Raw genomic sequence first — 15,263 nt, forward strand, 5'->3', positions numbered from 1 at the left:
AATTGTATAAATTTAGTTCACAAACTCAAATTTGGAGGTTGGAGAGGCTTGGAGAAGGATGGAATAAAGAAGAAACTTATTTTTGTAGCATCCTTACAATTCTTTCTGAAGTTTTCAGAATTTGCAGTCTGAAATGTGTCATTATACGATCTTTTGATGGCCTCATATTGAGGACTATATATATGGATGGAAATATATTTGTTTCTAGTTTCCAAATAGCTTTGTCTCATTAAAGTTTATTGAGTTTTGTGTAAGATATGGCATTTTTGGTGCAGGTTGTCCTGAATGACTGATTTTTCTATAACAGTCTGAAAGAAACGTATGTTATGGATTGGTAAGATACAATAATGGTCTGAAACCAATGAGAAAAGGTGGAGAAATGAGTCTAGTTTCATTTACTTTTTATCTAATCTAATTTCATTAATTTTTTAACGAGTTATGGCATTTTTAGTGAGAGCAGGTTTGTGATAAAACTAGGGTTTCCAACAAGCATTAAGAAAACTATAACGTTGTATTGCATCATCCAAAAATGCTCAAACTTGGTGAGAGTCTTCTTTACATTGCTTCACAAGGCTCCTACAAAGGAATTTGGGTTATTTGATCATTGGGGAAAGATATGGATATTTTTGTGTGACTTTTCATAGTAAATATTGTCATGAGGGTTTAATAAAATAATACATTGTTGAGTTGTTTGAAATACTGATGACTTGTGTGCCATCAAAATCCATAGTGAGAGTCCATGTTCAGGCCAATATTATATTTCTTCACTGAAGTTTAGATGACATGTGTGAAATAGACCAAAGAAGCAATGTATCCAAGTGGTGTAATTGGAATGCACCTTGAATTCATTTAAATATAACTTGTATGTTGTTTGATGTTACCCCCACCTCTACGTCACATCTTTAACAATTGAATCCAATTTTTATAGAAGAAAATAGTAACTTTTAATGATCCCCATTTCTATAGATTGACATTGGTTTGAAGATTTATATGACACCATCTGAATTTAATTTGAACCTGTTATAGCCAATAACAATCCACCCTTATGAATGACACAATTTCCTAAATTTGATTCTTTATTAATACATCATATTCTACTTTCATGACTTGGTCCCATTATTTTTTCCTCTATATATTGAGTGAAATTGGATCATTCATCTATAACCTTTTTTCTATGAGTACATTTACATTCCCTTTTTTAAAGCTTTTGAGATCCCTCTAATGTACCTTATCATAACTATCATATTTTATTATATAATAGAAGGGTTGACCATAAGAATCAATTCTGTAAATGGTATTATCTTCGTGTAAAATTTGTGTAATGCACATCTCATTATCATTATCATTATCATTGATATATAGTCTCTATTTTTATTTTGAAACATCTCATCTTCCCCACATGAAGTTACTGCAGTGCTTGCAAACACCACCAAGACTCCTCCAACCATCAGACCCATTCTTCTCTGCCATGCCATTCATATGATCTTATTAACTGGAGGTCCAAAAGCTCAAGTGAAATGATGGGGACTACTTATATGGGGAAGTAGATAATACTTTACCTTTGATTTGGGTGGAGCAAAGCGGAGATAGATGGTGCAGAAGCAAAACTGGAGAAGAAGGACAAGAGCGCTGCTACACATTACAAGACTATTCTCCCGTCCATTGCTTGTGAGAGGGGAGCCATACAAGGTGTATACAAGAAAGTTTAAGAGGCCTATTGGATAGGGCATCCCTGACATCTCTCCCGTTGTCTTCTTATTCACTGTCCAAAAGATAACCCTGCTCATCAATAAGTTAATAGAAATTTAGAAATATTTACAATATATGAACTACCCTCGACTCAACCAAAAAAATGTTCTTATTGTTCTACTTACAGTGGTGCTCCATACAAAAGCAAGCAAACGTGCTTCCTGGATCACACACAAGCACACCAATATTCAGTACAAGTATAGCAGCTATGATTCATGACAGTAACCTAAAACATTGAATTTAAAAATAGAATAAGATTAAACTCAGTGTAATGACCTAAAATGCCAGTCCCGAAACGTATGAGTTTATTCATTATTGGTTTTCTCTCAAAAAGAGGAGAAAAAAAATAGAGATAGTAAACTAGGGAGCATCTTTTCATGTATCTAGAAATAGATCATCGTTCATTACATTTAATGATTTATTCATAGAATATTTAATTCTTTAACCAATAAACCATTTTCAAAGTCCCTTTTCACACATAAAAATCTTTATCCAAAAACTATAAATTTTCTTTTATTTCTAATGATATTTTCCTTATCTAAATGATTCCCTTCCCTTCTTACTTATGTTTTCTTTATTACCCCTTCTTACTTATCTCTTCTTTATTACAATGATAAATAGTAAATATCATTTATTCCTATTTTCTATACCCTTCTCTACACATGAACTTGGGCGGTGGAAGCACCCGTAGGTACGGGTGAAACACACAGCTTTAAATATGCAGGACAACCCTAGAGCTTGTAACCATTTACGAGTAATTCATTTGTTTTCTCTTATCTTTTTGAGAGAAAACCAATAATGAATAAACTCATACGTTGCGGGGCTGGCATTTTAGTTCATTACTCTGTATTCAACATTATTCTTGTTTTAAATTCAATGTTTTAGGTTACTGTCATGAATCATAGCTGCTCTACTTGTACTTAATATTGGTGTGCTTGTGTGTGATCCAGGAAGCACATTTGCTTTGCTTATGTATGGAGCACCACTGTAAGTAGAACAATAAGAACATTTTTTTGTCCAACGGAGGGTAGTTCATATATTGTAAATATAGCTAAATTTTTATTAACTTTTTGATGAGCAGATGTATCTTTTGGAGAGTGAATAAGAAGAAGACAACGGGAGAGATGTCAGGGGTGCCCTATGCAATAGGCCTTTTAAACTGTCTTGTATACACCTTGTATGGCTCCCCTCTCATAAGCAATGGATGGGAGAATAGTCTTGTAATGGGTACCAACGCTCTTGGCTTTCTCCTCCAGTTTTGCTTCTGCACCATCTATCTCCGCTTTGCTCCACCCAAATCAAAGGTAAGTATTATCTACTTCCCCATATGAGTAGTCCCCATCATTTCACTTGAGCTTTTGGACCTCCAGTTAATAAGATATGAATGGCATGGCAGAGAAGAATGGGTCTGATGGTTGGAGGAGTCTTGGTGGTGTTTGCAAGCACTGCAGTAACTTCTATGTGGGGATTGAAAGCAGCCCATAGGAAAGTGTTCGTTGGAACTGCTGGAATGGTCGCCTCCATCCTGCTCTACGGATCTCCACTTTCAGATATTGTGAGTAAATTAAGTAAATTTTTTAACATGATTGATGACGCTGAAACATTTCAACATTATTACTGATATATGTTTGTTATACAGAGAGTGGTGTATAGGACCAAGAGTGTGGAGTGCATGTCCTTCTACTTCTTAATGTTTGCTTTCCTAGGCAGTGTGTTGTGGTTGATGTATGGTGCTCTGAGCAAAGATCTTCTTATCATGGTAATCATATGTTGATAATCTATATAAAGCTATCAGATTTCCACAAGCCATGCTAATATTCAATAATTATTTCTAGATTCGATTGTTTAAGCCAATTTTTATCATCGACATTTTGAATCACACTCCTTGATTCATCAGGATGAACAAGAATACCATGAAGATGACCTTTCATCCCCTTGATATTCTTGTTCATCCTGATGATGAATCACGAAGTGTGATTTGGAACATTGCTGATAAAAATTGCCATGCACAATCAAACCCAGAAATAGTTTTTAAATTTATAATCTATACACATAAAACTTCTGTGACTGAGCTGATTTCACTTGTTTTGTAATTTATGATTCACCCAGATTCCGAATTTCTTTGGAATACCACTTGCTTCTGTTCAGATGATAATATACTGCACTTATTGGGAAAAGAGTCGAGTACGAATTGAAGATCTAAAATTGGAAGCAGTGCCTGTGCTAGTAGACAATACAGCTATAGAGCTTCCAGTAAAGTTGCGTAAGCTACCATCGATAAAACTCGTAGTGACATAAAGTTCAGAGTACAGATTTGACAGGAAATTTGCGCAACTTTATGTAATTCTTAGAATAAGTTCCTCCAATTCCTCTCTGATAAGAAATTTGAGCCTCTCCAGACGATTGTCATTATATTATCTTTGATATTGTTTGATTTCGGAGTATAATGACTACTTCCACCTCAAAACTTTAGTATTATACTGTTTTACATATCATCATCTTCTTCTCTTTTGCGTTGCCATTCATGGTGAAAATAGTGTTTTCCCAGGCTATTCTTATTTCAACAGTAGGAAAACTATAGCTTAGAAAAATCATATCAAAGTGGTTCGTAATTAAAATGGTATTCCATTATGTTTGATAAGCAGTGAAAAACCTTATTCTAACATAGATGAGTATGGGGATTGTGTCCTCCTTACTCAAATTATTTTCGTTTCTACAGCTCGCTAAATCTTTCCTGTGTCTCCGCAATAATTGAGCGAGAAAATATCATGAAATAATTGTACCTTCTAATATTACTTTACCCTAACGCGTTTACCCTTTTGTATTTTTAGTAAGTCAGTTACTTGTAGATATTTTACAATTTTTTTATTTTTAACAAGGTATGATCCCAACTTTTACACAACAGCACAAATATGAGACCCTACCCAAAAAAAATAATAGAGTAATTCTGTACGGTACTTTTCCCAATTATCTGTCATTTGACAGTATTTTTGGGTGCGGTTATGGGTTTCGATTTTCAAGAAGTGATCTGGGAAATATTATAATTTATTAATATTATTTGTTAAAATTTGTTTTTTAATTAATTTAAATTAGAATTTATTTTTATATAATAATTTTCTGATGAATATGTGTATTATATTCTATTAATTTATAATAATTTACATATATCTACACTAAAATATAGGAGGATAAAAGGTCATTCTTCAAAGTTACAGAGACAATGTCTCTAAAGCATGATAATAAAAAATTTAGAAAACCCACTTAAGTAGCGAGAGCAATACCAATGGGAGGCAAAGGGGGGATCCTAATCATCCTCTTTACTCGATACATCAGTAGGGTCTGGGGTGACATCATGAAGGGACCACCCCTCGTCAGCATTCATCGCTCCCTCCTCTATATCTTCACTCCTTGTTGGTGGAATTGCTTAAGCCAACCAAGGGAGCCACTTTGAAGACTCTAGCTAACCACCACCACCACTAGCCGAGGACCAATTGTTGCCACCACTAGTAGCTGATCCTACCTCATCCATAGGCCACCTAGAGGCGAAAACTTCGGACAAAGAGAGGCAAACTGTTGCTGAGCCAAGCCACTCTTGCCACCAATGTGGCAACGAGGAGCCTGGGATCTTAGTGACTAAGAACGCCAAGCTGAGAAACTTTGGCTATGCCTATGGCTGCAAGGCAGAGAATGACCACAAGAAACAGAATTGTCCAAGGGAACCCTGACGACAATACAAGGGGCATTACCCCAATCATCTCGTAACTCTTGGAGGTGGGCCATGTCTAGTACTACTTTATTTTCTTGAACTTCAATCCGGATCATTACATTGTTACAAATCGAAGCTTTAGTAAAAAGAAAAAGAAAAGTATCAATAGGGTTGTGAGAAAAAATAATAAAATTATTATATTTCCATAAGGAAAACATAATCTCCACCCTAAAAGCATGCTAGATCTAGATATTCTTGAAGGGAATGCAACGCGAATCACCCAAAAGAACCGTGTGCCAAGAAAAAGAGGTTATGTTCGAAAGGGGCAAAAAAACTCATGAATCCAACTCCATAAATGTTGAGCATGGTAGCAGAGCTAGAAGAGGTGCTTGGAAGACTCTAGTTAACCACAAAATGGATGAGGGTCCACTATCCCCATATGTCTAAGATGAGAGCCTATAGGCAAGTCTTGGAAACGAATACACTAAGTGAAATGGACAAGTTTAGGCTCAGTGATAGCTAACCAATTGTTGTGAAATAGTTGTTTCTAAATAGATAGGGTACTACAAATGCACCACAAACTGAGAACAGGCACCATAGGAAGGTGTGGAGAAAGCTAGTAGCATCCCAAACATAGCTTATAACTGTAGAAGGCAATGTTAGTTTGCTAATGCCAATCTTTCTATCAAGGTTTAATAGCGAATGCCAAGTTGTGCAGCATATTCAGAGCCAAAGCCAATACAGGCATGTTGAATGTCTATCTATTTGGTTGTAAAAGATGAAACTGGACTCTCAAATCTTCCCAGAAACAAAGATCCATAGTAGCTTTGGAGAACAAATCATAGGAAGTGCAAATGCCCTTTTTTATGAAATTGCAAGGCTTAAATCCAAGACAAATGTGTCACAACCTCCTCCATTATGTATTTGATGTTATCTTATTATTTAATTGATAATGTTACTCTAATATTTGCTTGGTGAAAGCTAACTGGGTAGAATTACACGAGGCATATACTGTATCATTAAAAATACATATTTTAAAATTATACACTAAGGTTGAACTTGCAGATCACGCTCCACGTCACCTAGTTGGATTTCTACTTAATTTCCCACACCAAAATAAAGAATCACAAATGTATTTTTCCACATCGCCTAATTAAGTAGTTTCTGAACTCCACCAAACCCTGCATACAGGCTGCCATTAAAAAGTTGCATGGGAGTTGACTCCACATTGCTTAATGGTGGTGTAGTTAACTTAAAAATCAACCTCTATGTTTACACCTTATTCGACTCATCAACATGAAGATTTGGTACTCATAAAAGAAAAAAACTTAGTGAAGTAAAGAACTTCTCAATTTGATTAATTACACACAATCAAATCTAAAAATTATTTACTTGATTATCATAGATTGTAAAAATCTAATAGACCTGAATAACACTTAGTGCCACTACCGAGAGATGCATTGAAGGAAATACCCACGTTACCAAAGAAGACTCCATAAATATCACCATACCACCAATCTGCGACTTAACATGGAAAGAATATGTTGCACCAAATCCACGCCTACTTTGTTCTCATTTCGTAGCACCTTCTAGGAAGAAATAACTTAGAGTCAAAAGAACGTGGCAACATCCATTAAGGTGTTGTATGTAAAAGTTTCACCCACAAACTATAGTTGACTTAAAATGAAATCACCCATGATGCAAGGAAAAGGGAATCTTATATAAGAAAGATTAATAAGCAATGGAAAAGACATTTTTCCACTCACGGACATTCTCTACTAAAGGAGCTCTATCGTTGGCCATTCTCCATTCCTTTTGTAAGTGATTGATGTAATAAAGTATCAAAACCATGGGCATTCTTCTTGAGACTCTTATTCATTATTGTCTACGTTGTTTTTTATTTTTTTTGCCAAGAGCGAGAGAGTTACAGCCTACCATTTTCAAGTGAATCTCCTTTAAATGATTGTGTAAGTATAGGCCTCAATGTGTAAGTATAGGCCTCAAATTAATGGTTCTACTCCATAATATGGTTATGTATCATGGCACCAGTAACCAAGTTGCTATTTTTGAATTATTGATTTTAGTAATTATATTATCATGTGAATTGTATCAACCTTCCTTGCGCTTCATATAACAAACTGAATGTATACGTTATTAGATTTAAATATATTATATCTAATTTGCACAAAGGATTAACAATATCAATCTATGATATGTATCATTCTAACAAACAGTTGTTATAGATACCTATATACATAATGCACCAAGAATAATATAGCCAATACTCTCATACGCCTATTAAAACATATCTTAAAACAAGCAGCCATAAATGCTTCATCTCTAGCATTGACATTTCAATGTTTTAAAAAAAATCAAATGCTAAAATTTTATCTTTAAAAAATCTATCAATAATAACTTTGTCAGTTCTAACATTAGAAGATGCAAACTAAAATGTCATTCCTACTATAGATATGCATTCTTGTGTTTGACAAAGGCTTGAACCAATTAATGCTTATTAGACTAGAGCAATAGCTTCCCTTCTTTTAACTTTGACTATTCCAGGATACATCATAATTTGAAGCTTCTTTCCTTATTTATCTTATCTATCATCTATCTTTTATATACCTATTATAGAATACGTAGATGTAGACAATCTAATAATTTCTTATAATTAGTTGGATTTTAAACATTGTGGCAGCTAGTTGGGAAAACATCTAGATATCCCCCTCATTTCACACCTTACTATCCTTAAGGAGATCAATGTACTACATGGTAATTGTCAAGGTAACATTCCATAGTCAAAGCAACCCATAGGTCATAACTGTGCTTGAATTTATTCATTATAAAAGAGTTATAATGAGGGTTATGTGCTTGGTGAGGTATAGGGTGCTTGATTAAAAGATTATTATGTTGAGAAGTCTATAGGTTGATAGGAAGATGGAATAAATGAGGCATTAAGAGTACTAGAAAATATTTTGGAATCAGGCTTCTTACACGTTAGTTAATAATACATAATTCTATTAAGAAATTACTACACTTATAGTTTTGTCTCTATTAGTTCTATTGAATACTCATGTTTCATTTGAAAGAAATTTTTTTAACTATTAATTGTAACATACATTTAAGCTTTGCATTCGTTTGTTCTGAGAAGATCAATACTAGACAAATTATAAGATCATGAAATATAATTTGATAAGCTAACTTATTCTAGAAAAATAATTTCACATTATTTATACACCTTGACACATGATAATGGCAATGGTGGATTTCGGAAATTGACATTTAATTGTCTAGCAACTAGAACCATGACATCAAACACATAAGATCATTTCTAAGAGCATTTTGATGCATGAATTTTTGGAGATCAAGTTCAACTTGCAAGTCCTACTCTCCATGAACACTTTTTCTTAAAAAAAACTGCCTTGCTATTCATGTGCTCATGCAAGCTTATATCTGGTATAATTTTACCATACTTTAATTTATTTCTTCAAGTACTTTAAATAATGTCCCTTCACTATTTTGATATGCTCTTATTAGGGAAGTAAGAGGGATACTATCTAGTAATTATGAATCCATTTTCCTGTCTTTATTCATGCTTGCTAGTTAACTTTTATTATGAGTTTTTTACATCATTCAATAAGTAAATTTGTACATAAATCATAATCTTAACATTATAGTCTTTTAGACAGTTTGTTAGGCATCTCATTCATCACTTATGATGTTTTTGTGCAATATGTTATTTTATACCTCATGCTTAATTTTTTGGGGATAGATTTAGTAATCAAGTTTTATATTTTCAATAGTCATTGTATTGTTAGTTTCTTTTTTTGTTTATGATGGAAGAATTGAACTCAACTTATGGGAATAAAGCATATGTCAAAATATTGTTATCAATAAATTACAAGGCATAATCTAGTTGATCCATAATTTATACTATTTGTATATTCTATTGCTGATAAACAAAAAAAGTGAATTGTTACTTGTAGACTCATCAATTAAATAGTTTTGTCAGTTGTGCCATTTTCTGTAATGTTGACATTTTAAATCTTCATTTCTAGATGATATTCATTTTGGGTATAAAAGTCCTTGTTTTTTCTTAAATGCCATGTTTCTCCAATAGATTAGTATATTGATAGCATAGTAACGATTATCCTTTGCATTCATATTATATGAATTATTGAATCAATATAAACTAACTAAATATATTGTTTTGTTTGTTTTTTTTGTTTTGTATGATCTATGTTGTGATAGACATTAATTTTGGGTATTAATTTGAGGTTGCATTTATTTGTAAAAAAATTGATAAACTATACCATTTTCAAATGATCAACTATGTGAGTAGATGGATGCAATAGAACTTAACATTGAATAATTAGATTCTTTAATTATTATTATATGGATTGGCATATGTTGCATTTGGCAAGCTTAGAGAATGACATATTAATATTAATGAATATTACACATTATATGAAATAAATTGAGTACTAATATGAATTATATATAATAGGAAACATAGTAATGTGGTTAGGTTTAAAACTTTATGTGGATTACTAATAAGACTTGGATGATTTTGTAGATCTTCCTTCCAAAAGAGAGTTTGATAAGTATCACCATGTTATATTATTTTGTTGGAGTAATCATATTATTCATGAAGGTGCATATACTAAAACCACTTTTCATCTTAGTTCTATCCTACAGTAAAAGAAACATTGTCTAAAATAGTAATTACTTTCTCGGCCAGTGCAAGAAGATGAGTCCACTTTTTGGCCAAAAAGTGGAAGTGTTTTCCCCGATTTTCAGATTTTGTCTCATTTGAGCTTAAATTTTGAAACACTTAGAGATTGAATCTTGGAAAAAGTCAGTAATATAAAAGATAGCCCTCTGAGTGTACTTTCCAAATATATAATTTATTTTAATACCCACATAATAAAAAATAACTTTTTAAATGGAGTTCTGAAAACTATGTTTTAAAAATGCCTGTTTCAGGACCATACCATGCATGTGTACGACCCACACTTTTTGACACAATTAAAATTATTTTCTCAAACCGTTTTGGGAAATGGTTTGTAACACACTGAAGATTGATGAGCATATTTTTCTGTATTTTTTTTTCTAATATTTTTTTTTTAATTACTTTTTTAATGGCCGTAATTATCTTTTTAAAAATTTGACGTGTATGACCCACATAATTTGATGTAAACTTAACATTTTTTGATTTTTTTTTTTTTAAATACAAAAGAATTTTGTGTAGATTGATGACATATAATTTTTTTTCCAAAATTCTTTAAAATAAAAAAAGTTATAAAATTAACAAAATTAGTTAATATTTCAAATTTATGGACCCGATTTTGTATAAATTAAATGAAAAATAGTTAAAATAATCAATTTTTAAATAAATTTACATATTTAGAATCTAGATAGTATAATCTGAAATGGGTTTTAATTTCGTATAAAAATTCTTTGATTAGAGGCGCGTAAACTATTTCTAAAGTTCATATTTGTGCTTTCATTCATGGAGATTTGAATTTGTAGGTCCATGTCTCAGGTGTGGCCATCCCAGGGCTATCCCGGGCCTAATCCTGAGCCAAGTGGCGGGTTGTGGAATCAACTTCCACAAAACGAGTCCCCATTTTCAAACAAGGGCGGCTTGTGGAAAAAAAAGGAAAAATGCCATTTAGAAACGGGGGCCCGCTTTTAAACAAAATGGGGGCCCACTTTTAAACAAAACGGGCCCCCGTTTTTAGAAACGGGGCCCCGCTTTTAAACAAAACGGGCCCTCGTTTCTAAAAAATGGGCCCCCGTTTTGTTTAAAAGCGGGCCCCCATTTTAGAACAAAACGGGGGCCCGTTTTTTTTTGCTTCGAACCCCCGTTACCTTTCGGCTTGAGAGCCCGAAGCACAAACGGGCCCCCGTTTTTTGAAAACGGGTCCATGTTTATAAGAGCACGTTTTCCAACGCGCAGACTTTCGCAAATTTGTGACTCATTACCTTGCACTTGCCCTTCTTTTGGTATAAATATAAATATTAGATAGAGGAATTGGTTGATGTGATTATCTCAAGAACTTTGTATTTATGTACATTTATTTATTATAAAAGTATTGATTATACATGTTAGTTTATGTAGTTGTATTTTCTTTCATGATGTTAGTAAACCTAAATTAAGAGAAGAAACTTAGAAAAACCCTAACAACATTCGATATATATGGTGCCTTTGGCTCAAACCTATAAGTAATGTTTTCATGATTGAGCTACTACATCTATTTCTTAATAAAGCTACAACAATAGTGTTAGTGGCATTGTCCCTATAAATCACTAGGGAGTAATAAGGGACATTGTGGAGTTAACATTCAAGGGGTGGGAAATCCCCCTTGGATTGGTAATCTAATAAAATAAATTTTAATGAACCTACATCCCCTAGTGAAACCATAGAAAACCTCAATAGGGATTGAATATATTTGATTATTCTATTTCAGTATTTTAATTTAGATGTTACAATTCTTGATTTTTGACACATGAGATATGGGTGACATGATCTTAGGACTAGGACCTAGATAAAGTTAGGTAAAGAAGCAAGGGGCCAACATGGGCCCTTTTTTCTTTCTAAGCTTCCCAGCGTGGGTAACAACCACAGAGAAATTATTTGGGACAATAACCCTAGAAAGGGTTGTGTACTCGCTAAATAGTTTACATCGAACCTAGTTTAGAAACTGAGAATTACATATGCCTTGATCTTGTTTGGAAGTGGTGTATGTAGGCAGTCTAGGGATGGAGTGATTCCCTAGTACGTAGGCAATCAAGGATGGGGGTTTAGGAAGGTTAACCATTAATAAGATTAATAACTCAAGACAATCATTGAGTAAGAAGCTTTGGATTATGAATTCCAAACATAAATGATTAGATAAAATATATTCTTGATATACTCGGAAGGATCCTGGATGGATTGTTTGACTCCTAGGATAAATTGTGAGGTGACTTTCAAGCTTGAGTTTGAAATAATACCTCTGAGGGTGAAAACCTCGGTGCACTATCAATGGAAACTATAGTCTTCAGGGATGCGACTTGGGACCTGAATGGTTTCAATAAGTGATAAGATTTTGGCTAGAGAACATACCTATCCCATGCATAATGGAGATAGATGCCTACCTAAGTTGGGTGGATACTTGTCATGAATGAAAAAATGCCTAACCCATAGGATTAGATGTTGTTATGAATTAAACTAATACCTATCCTGCATGGATAGAAGTACCCGAGTATACCTATGAGTGAACACTTAATAACATTAAGAAAAAATTAAGAACAAAAATAATACCTGGTATTTTGGGGTTTTATGAATGGGTTGGTACAAAATGAGCCAAGGGAAGTCCTTGAATTTGAATGTGAGGAAACAAACTTTTCATGCTATTGGTAAGTAAGTGGGTGAATTAATACATGCATTTCATATTTTAGGTAAAAATATTAATTATAACATTAAAACATTGTATTTTCTATTGGAAAATAATTACATATTATTGATCAAATAATTTAATGGTGAATTCACATGCATTGTTCCAATAATTCATAAAAATTGCATGGTTTGGCCACCTTGTGGTGAGGAGAAATTCACCAATTTGAAATTCTTGATAAAAACTATTCACTAATTGGCAATAATTCACAATCAAAAAAATGTTGGGGAGTGGTTCCCAGTTTTGCTTCCTAATGAGCTTGAAACCTTCAATATGAGAAGGAAAGGAAAACTCTTTGCTAGTACCTATCAGAGTAGGAAATTAAAGTTTGATTCTCATAGAGGTGAAATTCTTGATGAAGTTTGAATACTTAGATAATTTTGAGTTCATAATGGCTAAGGAACCACTAACAAGGTAAGAATCTTAGGGTTCACATTGAAGTGGTAACCCTTGATGAAGGTAAAGCTAGATAATTCCCAATGGAGAGAAAACCATGACAAGTTGCTCATTTTTTGTTCCTGATGAGGATGGAAACCTTGATGAGAAGGTTGTGAAGTATTTACAACAGCAATTTTGTGAGTTCCTTACAGGGTTGGAACCCTGCCATAGTCTACATCAATTGAATTGTTACGAGTTCCTATTGAAATCTAAAGCCTCAATAAAGGAATAAGCATGGAGTTCCTACTAGGGTTTAACCCCCAACAAAGGCTACAAAAGACAAGGTTGGACAGTTTGGAGAACTAAACACTTTTTGTGGTTTCAATTGGAGTTACTGTCCCAAAACATGAAACTAAGAAAGACACAAATGAGGGAAACAAATCATTGAATAGTTCTTAATGGGATAGGAACCTTTGGCATGGTGGCAGATTTCTAGTTCTCATTAGTATGAGAATTATTGACAAGTCTTGAAATTTTTTTAGTGAGATGGAAAGAATCAATAAGGTTATAACATTCCATCAACTATTTTGGAGGGTCTTTGAAATGTTTTTATGTGGTTGATTTTGGTTCAAGTGCTCAAGTGCTATTTTAGTACTATAATTGCTAAGAGCTCAACGTCTCCTAATATGCCAATTGAAATTTTCCATATAGAAATTATATGAAGATGGAAGGTGATTTGTGGAGGGATTTTCACCATCAAAGAAAGAGAGGGGATAGAGTTAAGAGAGTGGGAGATCGCTAATACAGGAAAGGTGATTGGGAAGGTAGAGAATCTTCAAAGAGAGAAGGAGATGAGTGAGGTGGCTAAGGAGTATGGTATTCAGTAGAACCAATACATTGGAGGGAGTAGGATGAGCATGGGAGAAGGGGCCTGAGATATTATGTGTTCTTGTGGAAGAGATTGTGAAGTAAACTTTGTTCTATAAACAATTATGATTTTAATCTTGTTGTGTTATTTTGTGAATTGGGTGCTATTTTGGTTGTGATGTTGGGTTGTTTGATAAGACTCTTTGATTGCATCTACATCAAGTCTCCTTAAGATGGTCCTAAGCATGACCCATCTTTCTAGATACACAAATGCATAGGTACTAAAAACTTCAAGAGCAAGAGATATAACTATGTCACAAGGATAAAATCACCCAAGAAGTTTAGATTTTGCATAATCCTTTCCAAGACCAAAATATACTATTTGGGTAAGTTTGTGATGGTCAAGATAGTACAAGCTTAATAACATCATTTTGACTCACACTTTCGATAATTCTATTATGACAATCAAAACAATTTGAACTCCCTAATGCTATTTAAATGAACGCAAGGTGAGTCGAACACCAACCTCATGAATTGAACTCAGCTACTAACATGTCGTCTTATCTATCAACACCCATAATATAATAAGCACAGACATTGGAAGATATTTGACTGGATTGAAATCTCATTAATGAAATAGAGATGGAATGGGTATATAGACTCGAGTTCGAACCTCATATATGTTATATGATAGTTAATTGTTGAAGGTACAATTGGATTCCTGCTCTTCTGCTCAAACGCAGGGCCACAGAAAATGCTCCACGATCAGTAGCAATGAAAACTGAATAAGGTGAGTTCGAGTGAGGAGAACATAGTTCCCTTTCTTTTCTGGCTGAGAATAAGGTTAAGCACTAGCTTTTCCACAGCTTACTAAATGTAAGCTACAAATAAGGGGATTCCATTTTAATCCCGAATCACTTTGATCTATCAACCAGCTTGTGTTCCTAAAGCTATACAATGAAAAAGGAAAGCCAAGAGAAAACGCATTAAAAATTTAAGATGCAAGCAAAGCCATTCTACATTGAAAGCAAGCAATGGGTATCATTTACCCGCCCTTCCCAGAGCCACTACCAAGTTATCTCATGGTTTCCTTCATATTTTTCTGCATTTCAATGTCAAGT

At 33.7% G+C, this 15,263-nt stretch overlaps 1 protein-coding gene across 3 annotated transcripts; it reads left to right on the forward strand.

Moving 5' to 3' along the window:
* The first annotated feature begins 2,486 nt into the window (after window positions 1-2,486).
* LOC131055101 (bidirectional sugar transporter SWEET3b) lies at window positions 2,487-4,244 on the forward strand. Of its 3 annotated transcripts, XM_057989748.2 has the most exons (6): window positions 2,489-2,595; window positions 2,700-2,736; window positions 2,831-3,053; window positions 3,146-3,304; window positions 3,389-3,508; window positions 3,859-4,244. In XM_057989748.2, the coding sequence occupies exons 2-6, from the start codon at window positions 2,720-2,722 to the stop codon at window positions 4,045-4,047; spliced, it is 708 nt and encodes a 235-aa protein (XP_057845731.1). In that variant the 5' UTR covers window positions 2,489-2,595; window positions 2,700-2,719; the 3' UTR covers window positions 4,048-4,244. The 3 variants fall into 3 exon arrangements, with proteins under 3 accessions (XP_057845730.1, XP_057845732.1, XP_057845731.1); XM_057989747.2 differs by having other exon boundaries at window positions 2,487-2,736; XM_057989749.2 differs by lacking the exon at window positions 3,389-3,508 and having other exon boundaries at window positions 2,487-2,736.
* The last annotated feature ends 11,019 nt before the right edge of the window (window positions 4,245-15,263 follow it).

The sequence above is a fragment of the Cryptomeria japonica genome, chromosome 11 (genome assembly GCF_030272615.1).
Source record: "Cryptomeria japonica chromosome 11, Sugi_1.0, whole genome shotgun sequence".
In the NCBI taxonomy this organism is placed as follows: Eukaryota; Viridiplantae; Streptophyta; class Pinopsida; order Cupressales; family Cupressaceae; genus Cryptomeria; species Cryptomeria japonica.